Raw genomic sequence first — 13,118 nt, 5'->3', positions numbered from 1 at the left:
CCAAACACTTGCACTAAGTGATGCCCAACATGATCCACTAAATCCCAATTCCTACCCCAATCTCTACCCAACAAATGATTTCTGTTTCCCTTTACTAGCTCCACAGCGGTGAGACTAACTGAAGCACAGCCTGGTTGTGCATTTGTATATGCAGACCCTGATTTACAGTATTGCCTGCAGGGAGCCTTCCCACAAAAGGTATGTTGGCCTTGTCCTCACAGAGTATAATCAGTTTAAAGCACCCCATGCATTTCAAGGCCACAGTCTACATCTTTTATACAAAAGATAGTGTGAGCCTAAAATTAAATATGCTTTTCTAAAGTCATAAAGAGAAAACAAGAATAAAGAAAACAGAAAAACATCAATATAATATCAGATAAGCCAAAATGTAATAGTTTTATATAAATTACTGCTTTGTCAGAACAATTATAAAGTAAAAGTCCCATCGAAACATTAATAAATCTTTCAGGTGTAGGTTATGACTAGATGCATACACTGTATACCTCCAGAGCATTCTGTTTTTAACTTAGATCAACAGTTATTTACTGGGGCATTGGTTCAATAATTGCTCAAATAAAAGATCAGATTTCTATCCACTACAATTGCAAGTAAATGATAAAGGCTCTACTTACATCAGTGTTACAAGAGCGATATCGCTTTCTTTCTCCAAGGCAGTACTTCCCTCCACCAGAAGGCCTATTTTACAATTTTAAAAGAAACTATTAGTGAAATGGTACTCTATTTTCCTACACAGAATTGAAAAGCCAACCAAATAGAAACTTAAGATGACCTTAGAATAAAATTAGCAAAGCAATCAATTAAATGAAATACTGAAAATGAAAGGACATTTTTTCACCTTTGCCACAGAAGCAAAATGATCATTGTGGGAACAGAATTTAAAATATCATCTGAATACTGCTAGGTAGAAACCACTTTTGCAAAATAACCATTGGAAATGTTTCATGAACACCTCTTGGAATACTCTACATACACCATCTAAATAAATACGTCTAAGAATTCTTCCGCTGTGACAAGAGCACTAATACACCATTGCACAGTTCTCCCGCACCTGTTTGTGGCAGTGCAATGGGACTGAAGTTCAGCTTACAATCCTAGTGTTTTTACTAGGTCATGCTAATAAAAGGGAGACAGTATGGATCCTGATACTTTGCTACGATGTTAATGCAACAAATGATTTAGCTGTTTTTAGCTGTTCAGGAAATACATCAGGACTTGAGACCCTCTTCACCAAGCCACATCACTGCTGCTGGGAGAGAGGGAGATAGAGATATAAAGGGAGGAAGCGTAACTGATGTTGCTGGACGTACTTTGTGCCAGAAAACTAAATGAAGCAGGCACAGGTATGGTACAAAGTGGATACAACAAAATATAGTGAGAGGTTTAAAGGTATTTCAAGGTGACCACTTTCATTTCAAATCACATCTCAAGTATGCTGACTTCAGCTTCAGCTCACATTATGACAAGCACCCACTCTATGACAACAAAGGCAGGCACATGCACACCCCTCCAGCTTACATTCAGGGATTGGCAGGTATCTCATGATCCATACATACACACCGAAGCAGGCATACCTCCAGTTATTATCACCACATACTCAGAAACAGGTAGGCACAATCCCCACACACCTTCCAATACTCCTACGATGGCTAGGCACAAAGGCCCCAAATTCAGAGACTGGGGGCATGTTGCCATGCACACCTCCCCACTTGGATAGAGGCAGGCACATCGTCACACACTCGCTTCACAGAGACAGATGGATGTACACTCAGACACAAACAGGCACACAGCTACACACACACACACACACACACACACACACACACACACACACACACACACACACACACACACACACACACACACACACACACACACACACACAGTTACACAGAGATCTGATATTCAGCAACAGCAAGGAAATGCCTTTAGTGAGTTTTTGGGAGCACTTCTCTGCAGAAAAGAATGCCACCTTCTGATAGCTTCAGCATGAGAAGTCTCATGGAGTTAAAGGGAGATTTTGTATTTTGTATTTCTATTTTGTCACCATTGTGCTCACCAAAAGCCCTTGGCCAACGATAGTTAAAGACTGTGACTGCATAATTAAACCTTCACAAGTTGTACACTAGTAAACTTACAGTGGCTTCTTGGTGACAACGACTGAAGAAAGGACTATTGTTACATGTCAAGAAAGGAGGGAGAACCCAACTCTCCCAAGTGACAGCCGTTGGGGCTGTGCTGCCCATGAAATGAGGCAGGCAAGACAATGATGAGTTATGCAAGCACCTTTGATACCTGAAACTGACTATGAATGGAATACTAGCAAAACCATGTGTGCTCTAAGTCTCACATTCTCTGGAAAAGGGAAAATAGAGAAAGATTCTTTTCACTGGATACAGGGTGTCAGCGACCTTTACAACATTGCATGGTATGACGGTGGCACACTTGGCTGCAGCAGCCTCTCTAAAGAAAATTGCAATGGTTCGCCCTTTATGTCAATTTTTTACAATTGCAAGGCACTGCTGGATATTCAGAATATCAAGTACGGCAGGTCTACCCCACTAGCGATTTGTTGGATAGCTATGAAGCTAAATTTTTTGTGCACCGTGTTGCAGGCTGCTTCAGCCATCCAGGCAGTGTGCCATCCAACTAACAGTGGAAATGACTGTTTTGAATGTTTTTCTTGTGGTCACAAGAACCTGTTGGACATTGGTAATGTAGAATACTATGAGTCCGAGTCACTGGCTTATTGCCAGACTGGTTGTGGGGGAGCTGCATAACCTAGGTTGTTGTGCGAGCAAGGTCTTCTTGCCACAGAATTGCCTGTGGCAGTGGCAGGCAAAAGAGACACTGGCTCCATCTGTTTACTACTGGATTCCATGCATGGTTGAGGGCTGGCCCCTCCAATCTGTGCTGGTCTCCAGTGTTTGCTTCCAGGAAAACAAGCTAGATTGCCTTTATCTGTGGCTGCACTAGTATGAAATGAGGAACTGTTGTGACTTGATCTTGCAGAAACATGGTTCCAGGACAACACCTATACACCAACAATCTACAGACCATGACACTCAAGGACTTGGGCTACATTATTATTCTATTTGGTATTTATTTTTGAAACTTTGTTTTTGCTATCATAATTATATATGCTGTGTGCAACTGTTGGCACTGTGCACTGTTAAAAGTTCAAAGTACATTTATTATCAAAGCACATAAGTATATGTCACATATAGAATCCTGAGACTGATTTCCTTGTGGGTATACTGAATACATCCATGACTATAATAGAATCAATGAAGGACCGCGCCAACAGGGCATACAGCCAGTATGCAAAAAAAACCCCTGCAAATACAAAAGGAAAGAAAAAAAAGAAGTTATAATAATAGTAACGCCTGGCTCAGAGTTGGAAATCTCCCAGAAACAGAGGGGTTCCTTGTGGCAATAGTGGCAAGTGATGAACACAAACAAATATCAAAAATACATAATAAAAGACCAACAAATTCAAGATGATAAATGGAGAAAATGACAAAAGAAACCAGAAACAATCCAATACATTCCATTGCAGCAGTTTAACTCAATCTGATTACTTACACAGGCACAATCAAATGGCAAACATCATTCACCAAAATCTTGCTTCAAAATACAGACTCATAAAAGGAACTGTACCTTACTATAAATGCAAACCTGATCCAGCTTTAGAGCCAAGAGTCCTACAAATTACTTTATGACCGATCCATTATTAGATAGGACAGTCCATAATAACCACCCAGATACAATATTACACCATAAATAAGCAAGAACAACTTACTTAATAGATATAGCCATTCCAAACACACACAACATACAGAAATCAATAAGGGAAAAACCATCAGAATATGCTGAATTAAAAGAAGAAATCAAAAGACGATGGAACATGAACAAGGTACACATTGTCCCGATAGTAATATCCACAAATGGGATTATCCCAAGATCACTACACAATAGCATTAAACAAATAGGGCTACACAGCAATATTTATGTAAATTTCCATAAAGCCACAATACTAAGCACCACTAGAATAGTCCAAAAGTTCTTAGCAATTGAGAAATGAGTGTGGTAGGCTATGCCTGTACCTCAGGTTTTACCAGCTTGAATTGAGAAATTAAAAAAATATATAATAATAATAAATAAAAAAGAAATAAATATCAAGAACATGAGATTGAGAGTCCTTGAAAGTGGGTCCATAGGATGTGGAAACTGTTCAGTGATAGGGCAAATGAAGTTCAATGGAGCTGTACCCTCTGGTTCAAGAGCCATATAGTTGAGGGGTAATAACTGTTCCTGAACCTGGGGGTGTTAGTTCTGAGGTTCCAGGCATTGGTGCTTTTATTCCAGGCAGTGATGCAGCCAGTCAATATTCTCTCCACCACACATGTATAGAAGTTTGTCAAAGTTTTAGATGTCATGCCAAACCTTCGCAAAGTTCTAAGGAAGTAGAGGCACTGCCAGGCTTTCTTCAAAATTGCGCTTACATGCTAGGCCTAGGACAGGTTCACTGTAATGATAACACCGAGGAATTTAAAGTTGTTGCTCTCTCTACCACTGATCTATCACTAGGACTATCTCATGGACTTCTGGTTTCCTCCTCCTGAAGTCAATAATCAGCTCCTTGGTCTCGTGGACATTGACTAAGAGGTTGCTATTATGGCACCACTGAGCCAGATTTTCAATCTCCCTCCGATGTGCTGATTCATCAGCACCTATGACAGTGGTGTCATCAACATATTTTAAATATGGCAGTGGAACTATAGAGCAGGGGGCTAACTTGTGGTGCACCTGTGTTCTGGAGATTGTGGCGATGTTTAGCCAATCTGAATTGACAGGGTCTACAAGTGAGGAAATCAAGGATCCAATTGCACAAGGAGGTACTGAGGCCAAGGTCTTGAAGCTTATTGATTAATTTTGAGGTAATGATAATATTGAATGCTGAGCTGTAGTCAATAAATGGTGTCCTGAAGCATGCATATTTGTTGTCCAAATGCTTCAGGGTTGAGTGAAGAGTGAATAAAATGGCTTCCACTGTGGACCTATTGTGTTAGTAGGCAAATAGGAGTGGATCCAAGTCACTTCTCAGGCATGAAGTCATGTGTTTCATCATCAACCTCTCAAAACACTTCATCACTATGCTACTGGGCAACAGTCATTGAGACAGGTTAGCAAGTTCTTCTCAGGCATTGGTATTGCACATTGGCCTCAGAGGATTGCTGCTTTGTTTGGCTTTTTCCCAAGTATGGTTGAATGACAATTAAACTTGAACTATAGAGAGCAAGGTGTGCAACAGGTGTGGTCTGCCTGGAATAAATTAAAGGCTAGGATGTTAAAGTGACAGCGACTTTTGACTTCAGTGAGCAGGGGAAAGATACACAGTTGAAGTTGTTACTGCAGAAAGTTACAGATCTCTGTCACAAATAACTGTGAAAATCTGAGCCTCCAACAACTTTGCTCCTTGATAAATGGCCAGGGAAGAACATAGAACAATATAGCACAGTGAAGGCCCTCCAGCCCATTAAATTGTGACCTGTTAATCAATCTAACCATTTCCTCCTATGCAGCCCATAACCCTCCACTTTTCTTTCAGCCATATGCCTGTCCAAGATTCTCTTAAATATCCTCAATGCATCAGCCTCAACCACTAACCCTGGCAGTGAATTCAAGGCACATACCAGTTTCCATATAAACAACCTACTTCATATAGAGTCATAGAACACTATAGCACAGGAAAAGGTCCTTTGGCCCCATCTAGTCTGTGCCAAACCATTAATCTGTCTACTCCCATTGACCAGCACCCAGACCATAACCATTTATGAACATATCCAAATTTTTTTCAAATGCTGAAATCAAACCCACATCCACCACTTGCTCGTTCCACATCCTCACCATGTTCTGAGTGAAGTAGTTCCCCCTCATGTTCCACTTAAACATTTCACCTTTCGTACTTAACCCATGACCTCTAGTTCCAGTCTCAGCCAACCTCACTGGAAAAAGCCTGCTTGCATTTACCCTATCTATGCCCCTCATAATTGTGTATGTCTATCAAATCTCCCCTCCATCTTCTATGTTTTAAGGAATAAAGTCCTAACCTATTCAGCCTTTCCCTACAACTCAGGTCTTCAATTCCTGGCAACATGCTTGTAAATTTTCTCTATACTCCTTCAATTTTACTTACATCTTTTATGAAGGTAGGTGAGCAAAACTGGACACAATACTTCAAATAAAGCTTTACCAATGTTTATACAATTTGAACATAATATTCCAATTTCTGTACTCAATACTTTGATTTATGAAAGCCAATGTGCCAGAAGTTTTCTTTATGACCCTATCTGCCTGTGTCACCACATTAAAGGAATTATGGATCTGTATTCCCATATCACTCTGTTCTACCACACACCTCAGTACCCTACCACTCACTCTGTAAGACCTGCTCTGGTTGGTCCTCCAAAAGTGCATTAAATTCAATCTGCCATTTTAAGCCCATTTCACCAGCTGGTCCAGATCCCACTGTAAAACTTGATAGTCTTCCTCGCTCTTCACTACACCCCCAACCTTGATGTCATCCATGAATTTGCTGATGCAGTTTACCATTATCATCCAGATCATTGATATACTGTAATGACAAACAACAATGGACCCAACACCGACCCCTGTGGCACACCACTAGTCAAGAGCCTCACAAGTCACATCTCTCTGGCTTCTTCTGCAAAGCCAATATCTAATCCCATTTGCTATCTCATCTTGAAAGCCAAGCGACTGAACCTTCTTGACCGAACTCCCATGCAGGACCTTGTCAAAGGCTAAAGTCAATGTAAACAACATCCACTGCTTTGCTTTCGTCAACTTTTCTTGTAACTTCCTTGAGAAACTCTATAACATTGGTTAGATAAGAATTACCATGCACAAAGTCATGCTGACCATCTTTAATCGTCCCTGTATATTTAAATACTTCCATATCTGGTATCTTCGCAAACCTTCCAATAACTGACCAACTGTTCATGTCAGGCACACCAGCCTATAATTTCCTGGCTTATTTAAGACCTTCCCCATCTCTTTTGCTGCACACATAGATGACTACTCTGATCTTCCAGCGACCACTTTTGTCCCTTGGTATCCTTTTGTTCGTAATATATCTGTAGACGGCTGTAGGATTCTCCTTCACCCTGTCTGCTAGAGAAAACTCCTGCCTTCTTTTAACCCTTTTGATTTCCTTCTTCAGTATTCTCTTGCATTTCCTTTAATACCCAAGTACCTCATTTGTTCTGCCTGCCTGTACCTGCTACGCATCTCCTTCTTTTTCTTACGCAGGTCCTCAATATCTCTGGAAAACCAAGGTTCCTTCCCTAAACGTTATCCTTGTCTTTTATTCTGACAGGAACATACATACTCCATACTTTCAAAATTTCACTTTTGAAGGTCTCCCACTTACCAAGTACACCTTTGCCAGAAAACAACCTGTCCCAATCCACACTTGCTAGATCCTTTCTGATACCATAAAAACTGGCCTTTTCTCCAATTTAGAATCTCAAGCCGAAGACCAGGCCCATCCTTTTCCATAATTACCTTGAAACTAATGGCATTACGATCACGAGATGCGAAGCGTTCCCCTACACAAACTTCTGTCACCTGCCCTGTCACATTCCCTAATAGGAGTTCTAGTATCACACTCTCTCTAGCTGGGACTTCTATGTACTGATTAAGGTAACCTTCCTAAACACATTTCACAAACTCAATCCCATCTAGTCCTTTTACAGTATGGAACTTCCAGTCAACATGTGGAAAGTTAAAACCACCTGTCACAACCTTATGTTTCTTGCAACAGTCTGTAATCTTTCTACAACTGTGATCCTCTAAATTCTGTGGACAGTTGGGTAGTCTGTAATATAGCTTCTTTAATGCAGTTATAGCTTTCTTATTCCTCAGTTCTACCCATAAAACCTTACTAGAGTTCTCCAGTCTGCCCTGAATGAGCTGTTTTATTTCCCTGACTGGTAATATCATCCCCTCCCCTTTAATCCCTCCCACTCTATTACTTCTAAAACAGTGGAATCCCAGAACACTGAGCTGCCAGTCCTGCCCCTCCTCATCCAAATCTCACTAATGGCTGCAATGTTTTAATTGCACATGCTAATCCATGCCCTAATTTCATCTGCCTTTCCTACAGACTTGCTTGCACTGAAATATACACAGCTCAGAACATTAGTCCCATCATGCTTGACCTATGATTCCTGACTTTGTACGTAGGCTTAACGACATCTTTCTCCAGAACCTCTCCACTATCTGTTCTGAAGCTCTGGTTCCCATCCCCTGCAACTCTAGTTTAACTACCTCCCCCTGTGCAGCACTAGCAAACCTTCCTGCCAGAATATTACTCCCCCTCCAGTTCAGGTGCATACCATCCTTACTGTACAGGTCCCAACTTCATTGGAAGAGAGCTCAATGATCCAAAAATCTCTCCTACTCCATCTCCTTAGCCCCGTGTTAAACTGTATGATCTTCCTATTTCTGTCCTCACCGGCATGTGGCACATGTAAAAATCCTGAGATCACAACCCTGGAGGTCCTGTCCTTTAACTTAGCACCTAATTCCCTGAACTCACTCTCCAGGACCTTATCATCCATGTTATTGGTATTTACGTGGACCACGACCTCTCACTGCTTGCTCTCCCTCTTAAGAATGCTGCGGACTCTCATCCTGGAATCTCATTCTCGCCCATAGAATCTCTATTCAGTTCCACACACCAATGGATCCCTTGTCACTTCAGCTCTCATCTTCTCCCCCTTTTCCTTCTGAGCCACAGAACCAAACTCAGTGCCACAGGCCCAATCGCTATGGCTTTTCTCTGCTATTTCCCCAACAGTATCCAAACTGTTGCTGAGTGGAACAGTCACAAGGGTATTCTATACTAGCTGCCTATCCTCTTTCCCCCTCCTGACTGTCACCCAGTTACATGTGTCCTGCACCTCCCTGTATGTCCTGTCTATCAAACCCTTAGCCTCCTGAATGATCCAGTTCCAGCTCCAAGTCCTTAACACAGTCTATTAGAAGCTGTAGCTGGATGAACTTCTTGCAGATGTAGTTATCAAGGAAACTGGAGGTCTTCATTCTTTCCCACATTCCACAAGAGGAGCATTCCAGTATCCTGTCTGGAATCTCCACTGCTTTAAATGTGCAATACGAAATAAAGAAAGAATAAATAATAAGCAAAAATCTACCAACCTCTAGATTCTCCTTGCCAAAGCTTCAATGAACCAAAGCCTCCAGTTCCCCACCCTAACACTGCCCACTCACACAATAGCCACTCCACTTAAATTTAACTTTACTTTTATTGGTCCCTGCCAAGGGCCTAATTATGCACAATCCAATGTCTTTTCAGGACTGTGGCACACAAAATATACTGACTAACCCCGCATGCTCCTTGTAACCTCTCTCTCTCTCCAAGCAATCTGGTGTCTTCTCAGGAATGTGGCATACAAAAGTGGTGCCAACTTCCCCACCTCACCTCTTTTACTCTCTCTCCCACCAAGCTATTCGGTGCCTCCTCAGGACTGTGGCATGCAAAATATCTCCTCTAAACTTTCCTCCACTCACCTTAAAACATTATTTTCTTCAATTAGGCATTGCCACCTGAGGCACTAGCTGTCCACTCTATGCCTCTTATCATCTTATACAACTACCTCTATAGGGTATGGGGGTACTTATGCAGTAGAGCATCTTGTTAGTGCCTGCAATAAAAAGCCATCCTGTGTTCCTCCCTCAGGGTTTTCAGGCATGTAGAATGGTACAGATATCATGCAAAGTATCTAAGGCTGAGGTTTGGCAGTCACTCTCCACGCTATTCTATTGCAGCAACAGACTTCTGAAGTCTGAACATCTTAGATTTGCAGCTGCATAGCAAAAAATTCCATAACAACTCAGTTCTCTTGTGACTAACTAATAACTAGATTTATTTGGATCAGAGGCTAATTTCTCCCTGTTATGATCCAAGGAAACACTACTCAAGAATTTTTTTTTACATGTTTACACCACACAAAAACTGCCTTATTTGCACAAGTGCCAATCTTTATGAGAAGCGTGCACTGCAATTTCTGCAGTAAACTCTGAAAAGCTATAATATTCCTCCATGTAGAGCTGAAGAAGTCAGTGTAATACAGTTTTAGTTCTGTTCAAATATTGAACAAATTATTATTACTGCAACATCATAGTTTCCTTACACCTCTGATTACTCAGCCATTTTCCATAGAAAGTAAAACACAGTATATGATCACCACAACAGGTTCAGGAGAGATCCCCATGCTGATGGATCCACTGAAGAGTAGCCTGAGTTGAAACAGCACAGTGAACTGTATGTGGGAAATGGGATTCCTGGGCCACTGCAGTATCAGACAAGGCTGGTAGTGACTTAAGACATTTATCTCAAACCTAGGAGAGCCCTGTTCCTTCCATAGCACTTGGCCCCCAGATGATACTGACCTGAGTGAACTGCCTCCACCCAGATAAAATTTTGTTGTTTTTGTTGACATCATTCATAGCCTGATTTAAGCATCCAATTAGTAGTCTGTTTTAAAGATCTCCACATGTGAGTTATGGCTGGGCTGCAGAATGTTTTGCTAAAACATTAGGATTGCCAAGAAACCTCAAAAATTTTCCTAATTTGTTTCAAATATAAAGCATGCAATATTGATCATCCATTATATACCATGTCAAACCTAAATTATCTATTTAGACACCATCAAAATTTATAGTTCACCCTACCTACAAGTTTCTCTGAATCCCTCTTAATTTCATGCTGAATGAAATATGTGTTATCTTGTCATAGAAGACTGAATATTCAAGTACACCAAGTCTACTGCATTCCACCATACCCATCTTTTCCTGAAAGTATTCTTAATTGTTAAACACAATTTCCGTTAATAGTTTTTACTTCATAGTGATATTTAACAATTTTGTCTTCAGCTTCGGAGTCAAATATTTCATAAGCAAGAATGTTGATATAGCTACCATGTATTTATTTAGGTTAACAAGGGATACCTACTTAAAGATTGAAATTAGATTCACCAGTGTTCAGATGTGTATCTACTCTGAATGGCATCCTAAAATATAATGGGTGAAGTTTCATAACTCTTCAGTCAGAAGCACCATCCTTACCACTTGTCCAAGTTTATTGAGATAGGAGAACACTAGTATACATCTAACTCATAACTTCTTGCGCTATTCATCACTTTCTACATTTTCTGGTAAGATCCTTGTATATGTTCCATCAGATTATGTGATTTGCTTCTTTTAAATCAGAGATTTCTCTCTATATCCTAGTCGCTAATAAGAAACATTAATTGAGGCCAAATCTGTTTTATATTTATGGAAAAAGAAAACTAAAATTTATTTCCTTTGAGGACAAAAGATTTCTTTGTGTTGACAGCAGTGTTCCATGCTTGTCATGACTCACTGAGGAAACTTTAATTTGCTGCAAATAGTGCTAACGGGTGATAATTGATGATAAGTACCAATGGTAGCCTTAACCCTACCCTTCCACCCAGTTAATTCAAACAATATCACAAAACATTTCAGAAATGTCTTACACAGGAGAGGGCCACTTTCACGAACCCAATTATTTTAAGTGATAGACCCTAGAAAGAGTGTGACGTTTGATTTGCAGCAGTGAGTGGGTACATACTCTGATCAGTTCTCATGGATGCCAAATAACAGTAAGTTTGCTTTGGAACAAAGAAAAGCAGAAGTTTGTTTTGGAACCTACAGCATTACTTATGGTCTACTGTTGACCTGGCACCCTCTCCCTCACACTTGCCTTGCAGCTATTTTGGGCTGAATATTTATCAAAATGGTTTAAAGTTTAAATTATGAGGTCAACTTGGCTTGCATCCTCGGATTTATTGGATTAAGAATAAACCAAATCATCAATGGAGATGTAAGGGTAGACACAAACACCTATTTCTACAAGTGGGAGAAGTCAGACTAAGAAGCGTATACATAATATAAAAGCTAGGTTACTTATGTACAAGAAAAAGATTGAGGATTGTGAAATCTGGAGCTCAGTCTAAAAATAAGCTCCCAGTGTTAGGTTAACTGAACTTTTCTAAATGATGAGGTAAATATATGCTGTAACATACATATAAAATACTGGAGGAACTCAGTAGGTCAGGCAGCATGCAGGGTAAAGAATGAAGAGTCAACCTTTCAGGCTGAGACCCTTCATCAAGATTTGATCAAGATTAGGCGTCCCGATGAATGATCTCAGCCTAAAACACTGACGCTTTATTCCTTTGCGTAAATGCTGCTTGACTTGATGAGTTCCTCCAGCATTTTGTGTGTGTTACTTAGGCTTCCAGCATCTGCAGAATCACTTGTATTTAAGATCAAGATATATACTTTTTGATGCATGTGTCAAGATATGCAGCAAAGAGGGGAAAATGAAGTTGATTTGCAATGATTTACGTTAATGGTGAACAGTCTAACCCCATTACCAAGCACAAATTTTAGAGGTGACCTCTTTCTTCAGAGAACAATTGGTCAATAGTTTAATACAAATGAGGCCAAACATTGAAACTGTTGCTTGTCCTTCACCACGTCCAAGTGGCTGGTGCCCCAAATCAAAATCTGTACAGTATGTCATAGCATATGAAACAACAGAGAACTTATCACATAGGCATAACCGTTATTTTTTGCTGATGTATCAGGATTTTTAAATGGAGAGGATTAAAGTAGTTAAGTATCACCTTTTCAGTTAAACAAAAGATAGTCCATATGAATGTACAGATATTTTAAAATAAATATATTATTTGATAATAAGTGGGTATTCCACTATTTCGGTAAGGGACACTGAACAATACATACATTTATTCTACAAGGTGCTTCATTGATAGAAATACTGACAATTGAACAGGTTATCCAACTCATACAATTTAACTGTTGTCTGTGACCCGAGATATGGTATAAATAATATAACTTCCTGGTTTTAATTTAGAATTATAGAGTTTTTATACAATCTTATTCTACTATAACCTTCAATTTCACATTCTAGCAAGTACACGAAATAAAGTTACTGGTTTGTTTTCAAG

General features: G+C 40.1%; 1 protein-coding gene across 1 annotated transcript in view; it reads right to left on the bottom strand.

The window, feature by feature from the left end:
- adamts6 (ADAM metallopeptidase with thrombospondin type 1 motif, 6) overlaps nucleotides 1-13,118 on the bottom strand; it is a 257,027-nt gene that overhangs the window by 59,158 nt on the left and 184,751 nt on the right. The window contains exon 14 of the mRNA XM_059989323.1: nucleotides 633-696. Coding sequence (XP_059845306.1) covers nucleotides 633-696 — 64 coding nt within the window. The remainder of the gene's footprint in view (nucleotides 1-632; nucleotides 697-13,118) is intronic.

Source organism: Hypanus sabinus, chromosome 14 (genome assembly GCF_030144855.1).
Source record: "Hypanus sabinus isolate sHypSab1 chromosome 14, sHypSab1.hap1, whole genome shotgun sequence".
Classification (NCBI taxonomy): Eukaryota; Metazoa; Chordata; class Chondrichthyes; order Myliobatiformes; family Dasyatidae; genus Hypanus; species Hypanus sabinus.
Note: the sequence above shows the minus strand (reverse complement) of the source record. Positions and strands in the feature narration are given on the sequence as shown.